This window comes from Mobula hypostoma, chromosome 17 (assembly GCF_963921235.1).
Source record: "Mobula hypostoma chromosome 17, sMobHyp1.1, whole genome shotgun sequence".
Lineage (NCBI taxonomy): Eukaryota > Metazoa > Chordata > Chondrichthyes > Myliobatiformes > Myliobatidae > Mobula > Mobula hypostoma.
In genome coordinates, this window is record NC_086113.1 from 63,518,689 (window position 1) to 63,538,619 (window position 19,931).

The 19,931-nt window shown below is 38.8% G+C and overlaps 1 protein-coding gene across 2 annotated transcripts in view; it reads left to right on the forward strand.

Moving 5' to 3' along the window:
* Positions 1–19,931, forward strand: part of cdyl (chromodomain protein, Y-like) — a 222,652-nt gene that overhangs the window by 109,460 nt on the left and 93,261 nt on the right. Inside the window, exons 2-3 of one of the 2 annotated variants that reach the window (XM_063070027.1) lie at positions 5,719–5,917; positions 8,207–8,873. In XM_063070027.1, coding sequence (XP_062926097.1) covers positions 5,825–5,917; positions 8,207–8,873 — 760 coding nt within the window. In that variant the 5' untranslated portion in view covers positions 5,719–5,824. The remainder of the gene's footprint in view (positions 1–5,718; positions 5,918–8,206; positions 8,874–19,931) is intronic. The other variant, XM_063070026.1, reaches the window with a different exon arrangement.

A 19,931-nucleotide genomic window follows, 5' to 3' on the forward strand; every position in this document is an offset into this window, starting at 1 on the left:
AACTTTCATACCACCTTTTTAAATCTCTCAAATCTTATCCAGCTGAATGCGCTGTCCTCATCTAAATTTGGTTGCAGATTCCATTGCTGTGCCACCGATGTAAAGCAGTGTGTGAATTCTCCTGAATTCAATAACCCTCCTTTGTCTTGTTGACGTCATAGCACTAGGCCTTGAGCTCTTCTACCTCTTCTCTATAGGCCACCTCATGAGCCCCACCACAGTATTGTACTTGGCAAACTTGACAATATGATTACTTGGGTGTTTGGCCTGGTAGTCATATGTAAAAGTTATGTACAGCATTGGCCAGCATACATCCCTGGGATGTAACTGTGTTAAAGATGGGGGAGGGAGGAGCGGTTCTGCATCCTGATTATTTGAGGTCTGTTGGTTCCAAAGCCCAACATCCATTTGCACAGTGGTGTGCTTATACTGAGGAGTAGGAGATTGTTTACCAAGATCTGTGGGACAATAGTGTTGAATACATAAATGAAATCCAAAAATAGCACTCTGACATAACTATCCTTGTTTTCCAGGTGTGTCAGGGTCAGTTGCATGACAAATGCTATGGCATCTGTCATGGAGTGGTTCTTTCGGTAAACATATTGGTGTGTGTCCAATGTGGCAGGATTGGAGGTTTTGATATGTGCCATTATCAGCCATACAAAGCACTTCATGATTGGCATCAGTGCCAATGGGTGGTAGTCATTTTGGTGTTTTGTTTGATTTATTTTTGCACTATTTTACATATTTCTTAAAATATAGAATGCCTGTGTTAGTGTTATCAAAAAGAGAAGGGCAATGACATGTAGTGTGCAATTTATTTAAATGCTTATGAATATTGTGTGGTGTACATTTATGTTTGAGCAATTCTCATGTAACAAGCATATTCATGCAAACAGCAGACACACTTGCCCCATTCCCCTTGAGTGGCTGATAGTATGCTGTACTTTGTTAAAAAAAATGGCAACCATTCCGAGTTTGGCTTTTACCTTAGACTCTTGCACATGGCTTTCAAATCCTGGAAATAAGGTGAAAGCCAAAGATGGGGCAATTAAGTATACAAAAATGGAGAGTGTAAAGAAAAATTGAAGGGAAAGCCTGAATTAGTTAGTCTTTAAGTGATTATGGTTGTTTCTTCTATGAATATGGCCAATCCCATGTCAAACTTTGGTGCAGCTGTTTTACATTACACATCAGATTTTAAAAATCCTGTTTCGAATCAAGCATGTGGAGGTTCTTGGTGAGCTTTTGTGCAAAAGGAACCCTTCAACAAGAATTCTCCCATATGCTTGCCAACAAATGTCGCAGCATATGCCAGTAATATTAAACCTGATTCTGATTCTGAAGTGTTTGCCATAGGTTTTTGAAAATCATTTGTGACTGATTTCATAGATGCCGAACAATTAAAATAGAAAGCCATTAACCTTGAAGAAAGCCCTCAGATACATTGTCCAGCTGTAAAGATGAGCCCATGGCAATGAGAATGAAAATTGGGGGAATATTATAATGGTTTACTTGGAAATTGTACAGGGTGCTATTTCTTTTATCTATTTCCAAAGCATAACCCCAAGGGCTGATTTTACATGTCCAGACTAATCCTGATGACAATGTTTTGTAATTTTAAATCAATTTGCTTTAATTTTGAAATGCATCTGTTGGACCCCTGCACTCTTTATGCCACCTGTCAGGGCTGGCTGTGCTTTTAATAAGATACTGAATTTTGTCTATCATGCTAGTGTTTTATTCAGACATACATGGGTTAAAGCAAACCTAATTTGTAATCTGTCAGTAACTGTCTTTAGCACAGAAATTGATCCTATCAGTCACAATGTTTCTTGGTTTTCTCTATCTAAAGGTGTTAGTTGTTTGATTGAATACTCAAGACTGTACAAAAAAAACTGCTAATTAAAGATCTGGAAAATTAAGCAATTCGTGTTCACCCAACTTTTTGCTTTATTTGTGATGAGAATTGAAAGTATGCTTCAACAAAAATCTGAAGAACCTTTGATTATGAGCTTGTATCCAGTGCTCTATTGAACTTCCAAACACTTGATGTATATGAGAAGCTTCATCTATCATTTTCCTGAAAATACAGCAGATTCTGGAAATTTAACATTAGATCAGTAAAGGCTGGAAATTGGTCAGGCGTTATCTGTGGAAAGAGAAACGGTTAATGTGTCAGATTAAAGACTCTTCATCAGATAAGCATCATTAGCCACATTTCTGATACTGTGGTAAATAAATTTGCATTGAAGTAGTCTATTAATTTGTTTTTGTTATCAGCAGGAATAATGAACAGTGCCAGTAGATAGTTGTTTCATTTTTGATGTGAAACTTGTTGACATATTAGATAATGATTTCTCAGATATTGATCTGGAAAGTAATTCAGCAGTTTGATAGTTTACTGAACATATGATGAAATTGTTTGTAAAGGTTTAATTATCACAACAACCTCCAATTTTCCTACAGCAAAATATTTTTAAAAGGAGTGAACTTTCTGATTTATTGTGGGAGATTCATTTAAGAGAATATAACATAATATTTAGATAAGCTTTTTAAATCCTTCATTTCCACAATAATGGGTTGGATGTTAACTTGTATAGGAAAAAAAAAGTCCAATGAACAAAGTAAGTCCGCCAATAGTTGGTGTAATTTTTACGGCCTAGATCAGCCTTTCTCAACCTATTTTGCCCAGGAGGAATCCTCAAAATAATTTTCAGGTCTTGGGAAACCCCTACATAAAAATTATATCTACAACTGACAGTACGTTAGCATGATCAGCAAGTTGTGGATATAATAATCCAAAAATTATTGTCATTGCTCTTTTCAGTAGAGAATGAATTTTTAGCTTGCCTTTCTTGAAATTAATCTCTTTCTTTCCCTTTCATAGCGTTTGAAAACTTATAAGGCAAACATTATAAATTTCTCAATTCTGGGTTGAACTTGAGATAGGTACACATGGATTTCACCCTCAACTGAAAGGAGACTATTTCTGCCCTGACTCATGATGCTTGTTAAACAAGAAAAAGTTTGCTTACACATGTAAGAAGTTGAAAACTTCAGCAAAATGTTCATTGCTTTCCTATGAATGTTAGGATACTCTTCTTTCACAGAAATCCAGAATTTGTCTGGGGCAGGTCAATAAATCTTTTGAGTGCATGATCAGAGTGCAGCTTATGAGGTTCTTCCTCTCCTCTCAAAGTCAATTCTCAAGACGAGCAGAAGATTCAGAGAAAGGGTCCCCCACCCAGTCATACACTTTTGTTGAAAGGGAGGAAAAATACTGTTCAATTTTGATGTGCAGTTCTTCCAGGTGATTTTAAATAAGACTCGAGACTTTCTGATATCCTTCCTCACTCTTAAGCCCAAGAAGCAGTAGAAATATTTCAAGATTTCTTTTTGCAACATGATTTTTCCAAAGATTGTTTCCTTTTAAATCCAAGAATCTTGTCACTTGAAGACAAAACACTTTCTCCAGGGCCTTGTAGAGACTTGTTAAGTAGACTAGTTTCTGCAGCCATTCTTCATGTTCAAAGCACTCGGCAAAATCTGGCCTACTGTTTTCTTGAAAGTACTCCTGCAATTCACCTTTCGGCTCAAGCACCCTGTTAACAACTCTTTCTCTGCCAAGCCACTGGATTTCTGTATGTAGCAGAAGATTGGTGTGCTCTCTGTCCCAGTTTTCAGTTTATTTTTAAACATTCTCAAGTGAACTGGTCTTAAAGCTATTAAATAACTTGCTTCCTGAATCTTTTTACTGACTGTGACTTTATTTTCAAAAGCTTTAATCTGTTTGTTTTGAGATTCCAACAGTCATTTAAAATAATCAGCACTTTTAAATGTCATGTGGCTGTGATTTGTAGTTAAGTGTCTTTTCAATTTTGCTGCAGCCATTACTACATTCGTAAGTTGTTTGCCACAGACGAGGCACAATGGAATAGGACAACTTGGATCACCAGTCCATGTAAAACCCCTTGATAAGTAGCTTTCATTATAAAGATGAACCTTTTGTGTTCATTGTTGCATTAGTGCAATTAAATGACTCAGAAGATAGGAATTCTTAATCATTAACCTTATTAGAATTGTCTAGGCCCACAATCCTTCCATATCTTCCATCTCACGTCTTCTTTAAAATCGCCACATTGGTGTAACTTTAGAATGGAAATTTCCCTCCAATTTTCTACTATACCTGTAGCGTTTGTTTGCTCCCATAAGTCGGTCAACAGTACAAAGAGGAAGTTTGGGGAGGTACTTCAGGAGGGAGAGGCTGATGTCATAGCCCAAATTGGGTGAGTCCATTCAATGCTAGAAAAATGCACTTCATGCTCCTCAACAGCCTACAGTCCTCTCCTCCTTGCAATACAGTACTCACCAATGATCAGCCTACTGTACACTGCAACTCACATGAGGTCTATTTGTTCCCTAAATAAGTGATGCATCATCTCCCTAATTGGTAATTGGTTTATCATTGTCATATGTATGATATACAATGAAATATGTACATGCCATCCAAACAGACTATTTCATGCATAATTGCATTGAGGTAGTAGAAGGGAAAATGCAGAATAGTGTTGCAGTTACAAAGAAAATGCAATCCAAGTAGACAAAGTACAAGGGCTGTGAAGAGGTAGATTGAGAATTCAAATGTTCACCTCTACTGTATGAAAAGGCTGCTCAGAAGTTTGATAACAGCAGGCTGAGTGGTACATGTTCTCAAGTTTTCATATCTTTTGCCTTATGGGAGGAGATGAAGATGCAAAGCACATCCATCCTTTGGTATGTTGACCAGAACTGCACACACAAATATTTCAAGTGTGGTCTAATCAATTTTTTTTGTAAAATTGCAACATTATTTCCAAACTTTAGAGCTACTAAACCTTACTACTTATATTAACATCCAAGTTATTAATATACATTACCAGCAGCAAGGATCCCAGCACAGATTCCTGCAGTATATTGCTGATCACAGACAGCCAGTCAGAAAAGCATCTGACTCCTGTCACCAAGTTAGTTTTGGAACCGATTAGTCAGCTTTCCTTGAAGGCATACACTCAGTGATTCAGGAACAGCTCCTTCCCCTCTGCCATTTGATTTCTAAATGGACGTTGAGCCTGCTGTGAACACTACTTCATACTTCATTTCTCTTTTTTTTGCACTACTTATTTTAACTATTTAATACATATGCTTACTGTAATTTGTTTTTTCCACTCAATATTTATTTACCCTGTATTTCATTTACTACTGCTATATTGTTCACAAATTCACAATGTATGCCAGTGATCCTGATTCTGATTCCATCTGCCTTAATATCTTTTTTTTTAAATGAAAGCATAATCCAGCATTATCTGGTTTTAATACAAGTTATTATACTACCTCTTTGCTTAAGTGAAAAGTTTATGGTAAGTTTTACATTGCCTGTATAATTATCAGCTGTATTATGTTACAGTGCCAAAGTACTCTGGGATGTTTTTTATTTACAAATTGGGTTCCTTTTCTCACACCACTGCCAATCAACCTGTTTCCATCTGATGGCCATTGTGTTATGGCTGTATAAATTCTACTAAATATTCTTTGTTTCAAGCAAGTCCTAATCTTTACCCTCACTGTCATTTTGCTCTCCCAGTAGCAGGTGGAGAAAATAGCAGAGGAAGCTAGCAATAGCTTCAGTTACTGTGTCTTCAAAAATTCGTTCAATTCATTACACATTCTTTTTTGCAGAGCAATCTATTTTGAACCTGTTATTCTGGGGACACTATGGATCCACATATATTTTGGTAAATGACTTTGTCCACTTTACAATGGAGCTGGTGGCCACAAGGTCTATATGGAACACTGTAGTAGTTTGGTATGTGTGCAAAGTACCAAAAGGAGTGACAATTATGAGAAACTAATGAAAGATGTGAAGAGATTATTTAAGGTAAATTTATAACTATGAAATTTTAAAAGTTTTTTTTACAAGAACGTGGATGCTACAAATCATGTTTACATATATAGAGATTCAGCACGGTAACAAGCCCTTGCGGCCCAACAAGCCCGCGCAGACTAATTACACCCATATGACCAATTAACCCATTAACCCATATGTCTGGAATGCGGGAGGAAACAGGAGTACCCAAAAGAAACCCATACAGTAACAGGAAGACCATACCAACATCTTACCAACAGCAGTGGAATTGAATCTGGTTTGTTGGTGCTCTAATAATGGTATGCTAACTGCTACAACACAGTTATTTAACCACTATGCTACTATGTTATTTCATGTAGCTTCTTATCATCATTTGCAGAGCAAGACTATCAGTCAAAAAGGCCATATAACAATCAACTAATTTATTAATAATAGAAATTATGTGTTTTAACCCAAGGAAAGTCATAGAGCACAACTGCACAAGGCCATTCAGCACATCTATTCCATGCCAGTCAGTCTTCTGCCTAGTCTTGTCTACCTACACTCATATCATAGCACCCCATACCTCTCTCGTCCATGTATGTATCCAAACTGCTGTTAAATATTAGAATTGAACCTGTATCTCCAGCTTCCACAGGCAGCTCGTTTCACACTAGCCACCCTCTGAGTGAAGAAATTTCATTTTAGATTCCCTCTTAAATATTTCACCTTTCACCCTAAACCCATGATGTTAAATTATCTCACCCAACCTTAGTGGAAAACGCCTGCTTGTATTTACCCTATCTGTACCTCTCATAATTTTGTACACTTCTATCTAATCTCCCCTCATTCTCTTCTGCTGCAAGGAATAAAGTCTTAACCTATTCAACTTTTCCTTGTAACTTGGGTCCTCAAGTTCTAGCAACATTTTTATAAATTTTCTCTGCGCTCTTTCAAGCTTGTTGATATCTTTTTTGTAGTTAAATAACCAGTAACTGCACATAATACTCCAAATTCGAACTCACCAACATCTTAATACAACTTCAACACCTATACTCGATGCTATATGAAAGCCAATGTACCAAGAGCTCTCTTTATAGCGCTATCCACCTATGGTGCTACATTTAAGGAATTATGGATCTGTATTCCAAGGTCTGTTCATTCTACCACACACCTCAGTCCCTATTATTCACTGTGTAAGTCTTGCCCTGGTTTGTCCTCTCAAAGTGCAACATCTCACACTAGACTGCATTAAATTCCAACTGCTATTTTTTTTAGCCCATTTTCCTCCGCTGGTCCAGATCACTTTGCAAGCTTTGATTGCCTTCCTCACTGTTCACTGTACCCTGTGATCTTGTCATCAGCAAATGTGCTGATCCAGTTTTCCACATTACTGTTAAAATCATTAATCTGATGATAAACAATGGTAGATCCAGCACCAAATCCTGTGGCACACCACTAGTAACAGACTTTTAAAGCAGCAAAACAACTTTTTGCTATCACTCTCTAGCTTCTCTCGCTAAGCCAATTTGAATTCAATTAACTTCTTCATCTTGAATGCCAAGTGACTTAAATCTTCTGGATCAGTGTCCCATGGGGCTTAAGGAAGTTTGATTGTAGCTAAAAGGAGAACTGGTTTGGCAGATGATTACTATAAATCACCACAGCCAAGGAATCAAGTACTGGTGTGAAGTTGTACCTTCTACTTTTCAATGTTATATCAGGTAAAGATTGCCTGATAAAAGGTATAGACAGGGCTAATGATACAATTATCATAAATGTTCAAAAAACAACTTGCTGGAAACTGAATTTTTCCTACCACCATACATCACTATGGCAGAGCCTACGTGGAATTATTTTCTAGGCCTCCACATTATTTTGCTGTCTAAGATGGGTGAGTAAAGTTGCAATCTATCAGAAGGGCCTTTCTGGGTTTCAGTCTTTTACTGCTGCTAGAGTACATTTTTCATTGGACAATATAGTCACTAACATTCCTACAGCTCCTGTAAGCTGCTGTGGTTCCCATGCATGTTGTTACGTAAAGATGTGACATCAGCTTTAACAGTACATAGGTTATATTCCTTATATTCTTCGTGGAAGTATTAAGTAAGAGCAAACATGATCCAAGACTGGTCATTTACTAGACTAGACCCAGTCCTGATGAAGGGTCTTGGCCTTCTGGGTTCCTCCGGCATTTTGTGTGTTGCTAAGTTTTTAGACTTACTCCTTTAAAATTAGTAGTGTAGATACAACATTCATAATTTAGAGCATAATTCACAGCAAGTTCTGTGTCACTGATTCCTGTGTTTCCTGATTTAATAGGTAGAGAGAATTGTGGCCAAGAGGAAAAATAAAAAGGGGCGAACAGAGTACTTGGTCCGATGGAAAGGTTATGACAGTGATGATGACACATGGGAACCAGAACATCATCTGGTGAATTGTGAGGAGTATATTCTGGAGTTTAACAGGCAGCACAGTGATAAGCAAAAAGATGGACCTTTTTCCAGAGCAAACAAACATTCTTTAAACAATGCTCGCAAACAAATTTCCAGGTCGACCAACAGTTCTCTGTCAAAGTCTTCTCCCAGATCACCAGGAATTGGTAAAGACACTGACTCAAAAAACTCCAGCCAGTTTTTGTCAAGTCACCAGAAATTCCGAAAAACCAGCTCTCAAACTCTATCCAGTAGGAAGACAATGGACCTTACTAAATCAGGCATCAAAATCCTGGTTCCCAGAAGCCCTCTAAAGAATAGGATAGTGGTTGATGGCTTTCAGGATAATTCATCAGATAGATTTGATCAAATGGCACAGAATCCAGACTCTGTAGCACCAGACCTGGCTATTGAAAAGCCATTTGGGACTTTGCTTGTCCCTGGAACAGAGAGAGCGAGAATGGGAACCAGGCCAAGAACGCAACCATCATCACCCCAGCTGCCACTTCCAGTCACAGGGGCCATGGCTTCTGCATTATCATTTAATGGAAAAGGTAAGTTTGAATGCGTTTCCATTACTACTTATTTTAAGAAAAGCAGAATAATTATCCATTAAATTATTATTACACAATTCCTTATGGTTTATTGGTCATCGTAAAGCCTGAATATTATGTTCCATAGAGCTACAATGCAATGAGATTAAGTTCATGAAATCTTGTAGTTTCACACCCTATCTCTTATTATCCAGAGTGATAGCGACATATTTTGAAGTTTTAAAAAAATGTTTCTCCATATGGAATACAGTTTTAAACAGAAAAAAGATCTAGCATTCATTAAACTGTGCTTCTTTTGTTTTCCCTGTTTCTTTGTATAATCTTTATATACACTGGTCATTTTGATAGCCTGAAATTATGTATTTCCCTGTATTGAATGATAAACCTTTACTTGAATGGTGATGGACTACACTCAGTATGTTTTTTTTAAGATAGTGCAGTGGCAATTCCAGCCCTTTAAGGTTTCAGTTAGAGTATGCCAAATTTTGCATCCAATTCCATTTATGAAATTCCTAGTTGCCAAAAATTTGAGTGAAATGAGAATTAACCACTGCATTTTTTAATGATCTTGAAGGAAGCAGTATCTCCATATTTGATAAAATAATCTGGAATTTTTAGTTTTGGGGCAAGAAATCACTTTTATGTAGGCATCTACATAAATATGTTCATGAATTTTATCACCCTTTGTTTCTTATAAAGTAAGGCTATCTTGAACTTTCAATTATGACAGTTTGGGTACCAATTTAGCCTGGCCTACAGATCGAAACATACAAGTTAAAATTGTGTTCCCAGTGGTTTGAGTGTCTTCCATGATTGATTTTTGCCCAGGCTTTGGTCATCTTGTATAAAATCTCATAATATAATTGATGTCTCTTTGTTAATGTTACTGTGAAAATCCTTGGGTGCATTTATTACATTGAAGACATTGTATAAATGAACTTGTTTTTGTTGTAGTTTATATAAGTATTTGAATTTGAAGTTTCTTTCTGATTTCACCAGCTTGATTGTCACTTTTCTGAGTTCTTTGTATCACTATTTCTTTTGTATATTTTGTGTTTTTATATTTTTTAGATATTTTGTTTTCATTTTTCTCTGCCCTTTTGTTATACAAAGCCTGACAGCCTTTTTTCTAATGTTCATTGTGATAGCCTGTAGATGTCTGAGTTCTTTAAAGTTGGAATTCCAATTTACAGAATTTATTTTTCTCTGTTTACTAATAGTAACTAAAATGTAGGTGTAAGAATAAAGTGTGCATACTTGGCTTAACTAAAAATATTTTTCAATACTATGAATAATTTTCAGTTGACATTCTCTCCTTGTCAAACTGCAAACCCTTCCTCAAACTCTTGATTTAAATTCATGGTGGAATAAAAATTTCCTGGGTCCAGGTTGGATGTGGTTTGTTATGCAAAACTGAATTTATATTAAGTGTTGAAGTAATCCCATTTTGGGAAGCTTGAAGTTCATCGTTCATTATTCACATTCTTGCTTAATATTCCAATGATTTGATTTATAATGAAGAGTACACAAGACAAGATTTTCACTGTCTTGTTACATGTGACAACAATATTCCAATCCCAACAGAGTTCAAGTATTTGCAATACTATGCAAAAGTCTTAGGCAAATGTAAAAAAAATTATGTAAAGCAAAGATGCTTTCAAAAATAATGAAATAGAAAAGTTTCTAAATATCAAAAAATTATTATAAAGAGCAATGGGGGGGGGAACTACATCATATCAATATTTGGTGTGACCTCCCTTTGCCTTTTCAACTGCATCAATTCTTTAGGGTACACTGCCATGTAGTTTTGCAAGACAATTGGCTGGTAGGTGGCTCCAAGCATAGTGGAGAGCCTGCCACAGTTCTTTTGCGGACTTTGGCTGTCTCACTTACTTCTATCACAGAGAGCCTCAATGATGTTGAAATTAGGGCTCTGTGGAGGCCGTATCTGTAATAACGTTCTGTAATGACGTCCGGTCAAGGTAGCACCTGCGTACAATGCTCCTTGGTCAACATCTTCTGGATAGATCATGAAACCATGTACTTCACTTCTTCTATGTCTTTTACGTTTGTTTTTCAGCTTGGTTGTGGCTCTGAAACTATTGGAGCTTGTGATTTGCTGTTTAGAGACTGTTTGGGTCTTTCAGCACTCTGCCGTCTCCGAGAGGATTACGGAAGACAGGCAGTGTGCACAAATCTCATGGTGGGCAGGGTGCATTTTGTTGATTAAAGATTCCATTGTGTGCCGATTAAAGCAATGAGAAAGAATGAAACATTGAGGCAAAAGTGGGTGATGAACATGGGCTGCCTGTCTTTTGATTGCTCTGCTACCGGAGAGAGGAGAGCCTGCTGCTAAGCCCAGAGAATGTTGGCCAGGTTTGCTGCATTTTGGATATAGACCTGGGCTGTAGACTTTTTTTTAGCCTTACAGTTTTTCATATTCTGTTTTTTGCCTGATCTTCCTCATTTTTGTTTAGTGCAAGGAGGGGGATATCTGGGTGAGGTGCCTGTTCTGTTTTGTTTGTTTTATTGTACAATGAGGGGAGTCTCGGGGTTGATGATTGTGCTGCCTTTCTTTTTGTTTCATGGTTAAGAATAATTTCAGGGTTGTATACTTTGATAATAAATGAACCTTTGATCTTTGTAGAAGTCCTTGTTCTTTGTTGAAGATAGTTCTGTATGAACTTGGCCCTGTGTTTGTGGTCATTGTCCTGCTGCAGAATGAAGTTAGGACTAATCAGATGCCTTCCTGATGGATGAGAATCTGCTTGTATTTCTCAGCACTGAGGATTCCATTAATTCTGACCAGATCATCAACTCTATTCAAAGTGCAACCCCAAACCAGCAAGGCACCTCCACCCTGCATCACTGTAGGCTGCAAACACTCATCCATGTAGTGCTCTCTAGCTATTCTATGGACAAACTGCCTCCAGTTTGAGACAAAAATCTCAAATATTGACTTATCAGTTCAGAGCTCTTGCTGCCATTGTTCAGCACCCTCATCCACATGCTTTTGTTGTAGCTGAGTGGGGTGTACTTGGGTTCCAGTGGTTTCCGTCAGTTCAGAGCTGGACCACTTCTGATTTAGAAGGGATATCATTTGATGTATCTCTCATCTGCTGCACCTCGTTTCCATGGCCAACCACTGTGTTTCTAATCCTCAACCTCGCCTGTTTCTTTGTGCTTCTTCAGAAGAACTTGGACACCACATCTTGAAACTCCTGTCTGCTGCGATATTTGCTGCTTTAGTTAATCAGTTTAGTTCATTCACCTCATTATGTCATTGATCATTAGCAATTGTTGGTTTTCTTTGTTTAATCATGTGCAGGGGTATATACCTACAAAGTAATCAGGTTTTTATTTAAAATGTGGTTTATTACTTAATATGTTACTTTCTTTAACAAGATACAAACATTTCTCTGCAACATTTAATTTTGTGGAAAATAAATGCTTGGAAATCTAAAATTTGATATTTTCTACTGGCATACTAATGCAGAAGACAAAAAATAAACATCTAAAACAAAATTTATATAAAAAATCTAGGATGCTAAGACTTTTGCACAGTACTGTAGTTTACAGAAGTGACAGCCATACTGTTCATTAGATGTGGTCACAAATATTTTTAATTTATGTTGATAAACTAAGGAGCCAATTACCAAAGCAAGGATGTGTGTTGATAAATCAAACTGAATTGAATTTTATTTGACTTTTTAAATGTATAAAAACAGTACAAATTTTCCTTTTCTATTCTGGACTAGTCGGTCAGGTGAACATTACCTTAAGCTTGTTGTGACTTTCAGGTGGGAATTAAATACATAAATTTTGAATAAGAGTCTCATCCTTTACCCCTTGAGGTCACTAGTGACTACCATATGAGGTAACAAATGTGCAAAGAATGAGAAAAGATTAGTGGTAGATACAAAAGGAATGCAACAATCTTCTATAGATATGTAAACAGTAAGAAGATGTGGGAGTTCCATGACCAAAATGGAATTCTACTCATGGAGGCAGTGAGCATGCCTGAAGTGCTTCACATCAGTTTTTATCAAAGGGAGCGAAGCTGCTGGAGTCTATGCAAAGGACAGTGTTGTTGATATACTGAATGAGGTAAAATTTGATAAGGTACTAGAAAGGTTAGGTGCACTTAAAATGGATAAATCGGCAACCCTATATTGCTGAAAATTTTAAGGGTAGAAATTGTAAATGTTGTTCATAATCTTCCAAACATCTCTGAATAGAAGGATTACACCCGGAGAAAGATGCAAAGGTAAACCTGTAGTTCGACTTGTGTAGTGGGGAAACTTCCAGAAATGTCTGCAGGGTGCAGAATTTGCAGACTCTTGGAGAAGTCTGGATTGATTAGAAAACCAGAATGGATTTGATAAAGGCAAGTTTAACTAATTTGATTGTTCATTTTTGATGAATCAGCAAAGAAAGTTCGCTACAGAAATATGGTGTGATATGTATGAACTTAGAAAAGGCTTTCAAAGATTGTGTCAATTTATAGCTTATGGCATACAAGAAATACAAGAATACAAGAAACTTAACTAAATGACAGAAGGAACAGAGTAATAAGGAATGTTTGTTTCTCACACTGAAGGAGAGTGTGTGGTGGTGTTCTCCGCAAGACCTGGTGTTTTAATGCATAATAAAATGTTGAACTTGGTCCTTTTGTGCAAATTTCCAAATGTACAGAAAACAAGAATTTAGCATAGTCCTCATTGTTTCCAAAAGGATATGGACAAGGTCGTGGAAGGAGAGACATACACTCAGTGGCCATTTTAATAGGTATTCCTGTTGTAACTGTAATCAAAGTAACCAGAGAGATACTGAAGCTGGTGATATGAAAATCTTTATTCTTCACAACAAGCAGGCATGATTCTGGAGACAGTCAGTAAAGGCTCAAATCCAATGGTACATCACATTTTTATACCCTTAAGATCAAAGGTAACAGTAGATGATTCAATACAATTTCAATAGTTACAGTGATACTATTTGCTTCAATACTTTAGACTGGCAAATGATACGACACTCAAAACGCTGGAGCAACTCAGGGGACCAGGCAGCATCTGTGGGAGATAAAAATATAGGTGATATTTCAGGCAAAACACTTCAGCAGGTGAGGGGGGGGAGAGAGAAGTGCCAAGCGATAGGTGAAACTTGGAGGGGGAGGGACGAAGCAAAGAGCTAGGAAGTTAATTGGTGAAAGAAACAGAAGGCCATGGAAGAAAGAAAAAAATGGGGAGGGGGAGCACCAGAGGAAGACGATGGGCAGGCAAGAAGATAACATGAGAGAGGGACAAGGGGATGGGAAATGGTGAGAAGGGTGGCGGCGGGGGGGGGGGCGGGAGGCATGAATTGAAGCTTGAGAAATTGATGTTCACTCCATCAGGTTGGAGGCTACCCAAATGAAATATGAGGTGTTGTTCCTCTAACCAAAGTGTGGCCTTATGCAGACAATGGAGGAGGCCATGGATGGACATATTGGAATGGAAATGGGAAGTTGAATTAAAATGGATGGCCACTGGGAGATCCTGCTTGTTCTGGCAGACAGAACATAGATGCTCGGCAAAGCAGTCTCCCAATCTACATCGGGTCTCACCAATATACAAGAGGCCACACCAAGAGCACTGAACACAGTAAAATGATCCCAACAGACTCACAGGTGAAGTGTCACCTCACCTGGAAAAACTGTTTGGGGCCCTGAATGGTAGGTGGTGTAGGGGCAGGTGTGGCACTTGTTCCGCTTACGAGGATAAATGCCAGGAGGGAGATCAGTGGGGAGGGATGAATGGACAAGGGAACCGTGTAAGGAGCAATCCCTGCAGAAAACAGAAAGTGGGGAGTGAGGCAAAGATGTGAATTAACTTCAATTGTGAGTCTGTTGGGGTCATATACTGTGTTTGGTGCTCCCAGTGTGGCCTCCTGTATATTGGTGAGAACCGACATACGAGGGGTGATTGATAACTTCGTGGCCTAAGGTAGAAGGAGATGAGTTATTAACTTCAAACTTTCTGCATTATCACTCAAAGAGTTGAACTGCACATGCATGTAACAAGAGCATCTTGGACCTCCAGGTGGTCCACAGAAGGGGTGATTGATAAGTTTCTGGCCGAATGTAGAAGAAGATCAGTTATACAACTCTCATTACATGCACGTGCAGTTCAACCCTGAGTAAAAATGCCAAAAGTTTCCTTAAGGAAAAGTCTTGCCTGACAAATATGTTGAAATTTCTTGAGGAAATAGCAGGCAGAGTGAACAGTGGAGAGTAAGTGGATATTGTCTGTTGGGATTTCAGAAGGCCTTTGTCGAGTTGTCACACATGAGGCTGCTTAACAAGCTAAAATTTTGATACTATAGAAAAGATACTAGCATGGACAGAAAATTGGCTGACTGGCAGGAGGCCAAGAGTAGGAATAAAGGCAGCCTTTTCTTGTTGGCTGCAAGTGGCTAGTGGTGTTCCACTGGGACTCAATGTTGGGACCACTTCTTTTCACGTTATAGTCAATGATCTGGATGAAGGAATTGATGGTTCTGTGACCATGTTTGCAGATGATGCAAAGATAGGTGGAGGAGCAGGTAGTGTTATAAGTAGGGTGTCTGGGAGAATGGATAAAGTGGCAGATGGAATATAGTGTAGAGCACTTTGATCGAAGGAATAAAGGCACAGACTATTTTCTAAATGGGAGAAAGATTCAAAAATCAGAGATTCTCATGCTGGATTCGCTGAAGGTTGACTTGCAGGTTGAGTTGGTGGTAAGGAAGACAAATGAAATGTTTGCTTTTATTTTGAAAGACGTAGAATACAAAAGCAAGAATGTTAATGCTGAGGGTTTATAAGGTATTGGTCAGATCACCCTTTTATTATGAGCAGTTTTGGGCCACTTATTTAAGAAAAGATGTGCTGGCATTGGAGAGGGTCCAGAGGAGGTTTACGAGAATTATCTCAGGATTGAGGGTTAACGTACAGTATGAGGAGCCTGTACTCTGGGCCTGTACTCACTGGATTTCAGAAGAATGTTGGGGGGGGGGGTGCGGGGTGGGATCTCATTGAAACATAGCGAATATTGAAAGGCCTAGATAGAATAGATGTGGAGAGGATGTATCCTATAGTGTGGGAGGGGACAGCTTCAGAATACAGGGACATCCATTTGGAACAGAGATGAGAAAGAATTTCTTTAGCCAGAGGCTAGTAAATCTGTGGAATTACCATAGACTTCTGTGGAGGCCAACTTCTTGGGTATACTTAAAATGGAGGTTGATAGGTTCAAAGCTCTCTGTTTTGTTCTGGACCCCAACAGGAAGGCCTCAAAGCTGCATTTCTTTCTGGACTCCAGACCCAAGTAGTTCCCCTCCGCCTAGCAGAACTTGTCCTCACTCTAAATAATTTCTCCTTTGGCTCCTCCCACTTTCTTCAAACAAAAGGGATATCCAGAGGCACTCACATGGGTCCTAGCTATGCCTGCCTGTTTGTTGGCTATACGGAACAGTCTATGTTCCAAGCCTACACTGGTGACTGTCCCGCACTTTTCTTGCGCTACATCAGCAACTGCATTTGTGCTGCTTTCTGCACCGGTAGTGAACTCGTCAGTTTCATCCACTTTCCCTCCAACTTCCATCTGTCCTCAAATTCACCTGGTCCATTTCCGACACTTCCCTTCCCTTTCTCAATCTCACTGTCTCTACCTCTGGAGGCAGCTTATCCGCCAATCTATTATAAACCAACGGACTCTCACAGCTACCTGGACTATACCTCATCCCACCCTGCTACTTGTAAAATCGCCATCCCCTTCTCTCAATTCCTCCGTCTCCGCCACATCTACTCTTAGGATGAGACTTTTCATTCTAGAATGAAGGAGATGTCCTCCTTTTTCAAAGAAACTGTCTTCTCTTCCTCCACCATCAACACTGTCCTCAACCGCATCTCTTCCATTTCACACACTTCTGCTGTTACCCTATCCTCCTGCCACTCTACCAGGAATAGAATTCCTCTTGTCCTCAGCTACCACCCCACCAGCCTCCATGTCCAGCACATAATTCTCCAAAACTTCCACCACCTCCAACTGGATCCCACCTTCAAACACATCTTCCCTTCCCGTCCAAGTTTCACCTATCGCCTGGTGTTTCTTTCTCCCCTACCCCCACCTTTCAAATCTATTCATCAGCTTTTTTTTCCCTCCAGTCCTGCCGAAGGGTTTTGGCCTGAAGTGTCAACTGTGCTTTTTTCCATAGATGCTGCATGGCCTGCTGAATTCTTCTAGCATTTTGTGTCTGCTGCACTGATAGGTTATTGATTAGTTAGGGGATGAAAGGTTATGGGAAGAAAACAGGAGAATAGGGTTAACAGAGATAATAAGTCAGCCGTGATGGGATGGAGCAGACTCAGTGGGCTGAATGACCTAATTGTGCTTCTATGTCTTGTGGTCAAATGGAGTGTAGTGATTTAGATTAATGTTTCATCATCGCAATGTCCACAGCAATTGCAATTTATGTATAAAATAGTGACCTTGTCCAAAGAGTCACACATTATAAATGAGTAACTCTTCAGAAAGGTTTGCAAGCTTATCCCATTGTCCTAATTTTTCCACTAAACCCTGCCTCTCTTCCTTTAATCCACAACTATGCAACTATACAGCATATTTATTGAACATTTATCCTTTGCCCTTTTGTTTTGCCATTTACATCAAATATACATGCCTGGGTTCTGCCACTGAAAACAAAAATCCCTAATCAAAAATCTTTACATGAACTCTTCTGTTAAATTATTCCTTATGCACTTAACAGCTTGCATACCAATCTTGTCCACAACATCTTAATTTGATTTTATCCAATTGTTTTTCTGTCATGATACTTATAAATATCCTTAACAAAGACAAAAATGATATTCTTTTAACTGTGATCATGGCAAGAAATTATCCATAATTTGCTTTAATTCCTGCCACAATTCCCATTACTCAGCCACTGATCCTTCTATCTCCCTGGATGATAACTAAACTTCCATTTTTATCCTTGGTATTGTATTGGAGCAGTTAAGCTTCCCCTAGATATCTGTTCCCTCCATCACCAAGGCTAATATTTCCACAGCTATTATATTATCTGAATCTTCTGCCATGTTGCAATGAAGTCACTGTTATCGCTAGAATTAATTATTTCAGGCCTTTTGTGGTTGCCCTCTTACCATGCCATTCTCCTTTATTTCTCCCATATTTCCTCCTTCTCTCCACCCCCCACCCCCCCCTTCCTCTCTGTAGTGAATCTGTACCCTCCCCTTGTGCTGTTCTGTGAATCTGGCACAAATCTCTCTAGTGCTCTCACAGTAATAAATCAGTTTCAGCTTGTGGTGAGGCTTCCTGTAAGAGCTGTGTGTGGGCTGAAGAGAATGGCATTACCAGTCAGCAATGTGGGTCAGGGCTGCACACCGGATGGCGTGGTAAGTGTGGGCCATTGTTGGGGTGTGGTGGCAACTGTTTACATTTCAGATAGGTCTTTGCATCCTGCTCATCACCAGCTGTTGAATATGATGGGAACTGTTAGCCCCACCATTCAATTTATTGTACAAGTTCAAAATCAATTGATGATCATAGAAAGATTGCTGGTTTCAGGAGAGCTGGACAACTAAAGAGAGGAGGAGACAACAGCTTCCATCACTTCTACCAATGATGGAGTGGCTGTTGCATTTGGGCAGTTTGTCAGCACATGGAGAAGTGTGACCTGACTTAGTAAAGGCCTTGCGGTCAAGGTGCAGTCCCAAGCTGGTCATTTCATTGCTGATTATATGGTGTTTGCCTACCTTCTCGGATAGCTTCTCCAAAGGAAACCATGGATAGTTATTTGCCACATTCATCCCACATTTCTAGCACAATACACTGCACCAAAGGAAAGACTGGTTTTGATCCTGTACCATGCCATAATAACCCCTTAGCCCTGATTCTTTAGAATACATCCAGAAAGCTAAACGAGGTACCAGTGGGAATCCTTTCTATAATGTGCAAAAGGTATTGGTGCTGGGTCCAATGTTGTTTATCACCTTTATGAACGATCTGAATGATGTAGTAAATTGTATCAGCAAACTTGTGGATGACACCAAGATTTGGGGGTGTGGTAGACAGTGAAGAAAGCTATCAGAGTTTGTAGCGGGATCTGGACTGGCTGAAAAAATGGCAGATAGAATTTAATGCAGACAAGTGTGAGGTGCTGCTCTTTGGGGGGACAAACCAGGGTAGAAATTACACAATGAACAGTAGTTAACCGAGGAGTGCAATAGAACAGAGAACACAAGTCCACAATTTCTTGAAAGTTGTGTAACAAGTAGATTTGGTTGTAAAGAGAGCTTTTGCCACATTGACCTTCATAAATCAAAGTACTGAGTTTAGGAGTTAGGATATTATGTTCAAGTTGTATAGGATGTTGGTGAGGCCTAATTTGAGAGCACTTCTGGTCACCTAGCAAAAAGAAAGCTATCAATAAGATTGAAAGAGTACAGAGAAAGTTTGCAAGCATGTTGCCAGGTCTTGATCACCTGAGTTTTTGGGAAAGCCTAGAATAGTTTAGGACTATTCAGTGGCGTGCAGAGGGGTAAGGGGAGATTTGAAGGAGGCATACAAAGTTGAGGGGTATAGATAGAGTAAGTGCAAATTGCATCAGGAATCTCAGCAAGTTATTAATCCTGTATTATGAATTAGAGGTCATAAATTAAGGGTGAAAGATGGAATGTTTAAGAGGAACTTCATTCAGAGGATGGTGCAAGTATAGAACAAGTTGACAGTGGAAGCTATTTAGATTTCAACATTTAAGAGAAGTTTCGATGAGTACATGGATGGGAGGAATGTGGAGGGATTACAGTCCAGGTGCAGATCAATGAAACCAAGAAATAATAGTTCAGCATAGACTTGATAGGCTGAAGGCCTGTTTCTGTGCTGTAGTACTCAATGACTCTACAGTCACATGTTGTCCAATTAGTACAGTCTTCAATCCTTTAATACTTGATAGATATGTCTTATGATTTTGAATATATTTGATAATCCATATTAATTAACAAGCTAACAACAAATATAAACT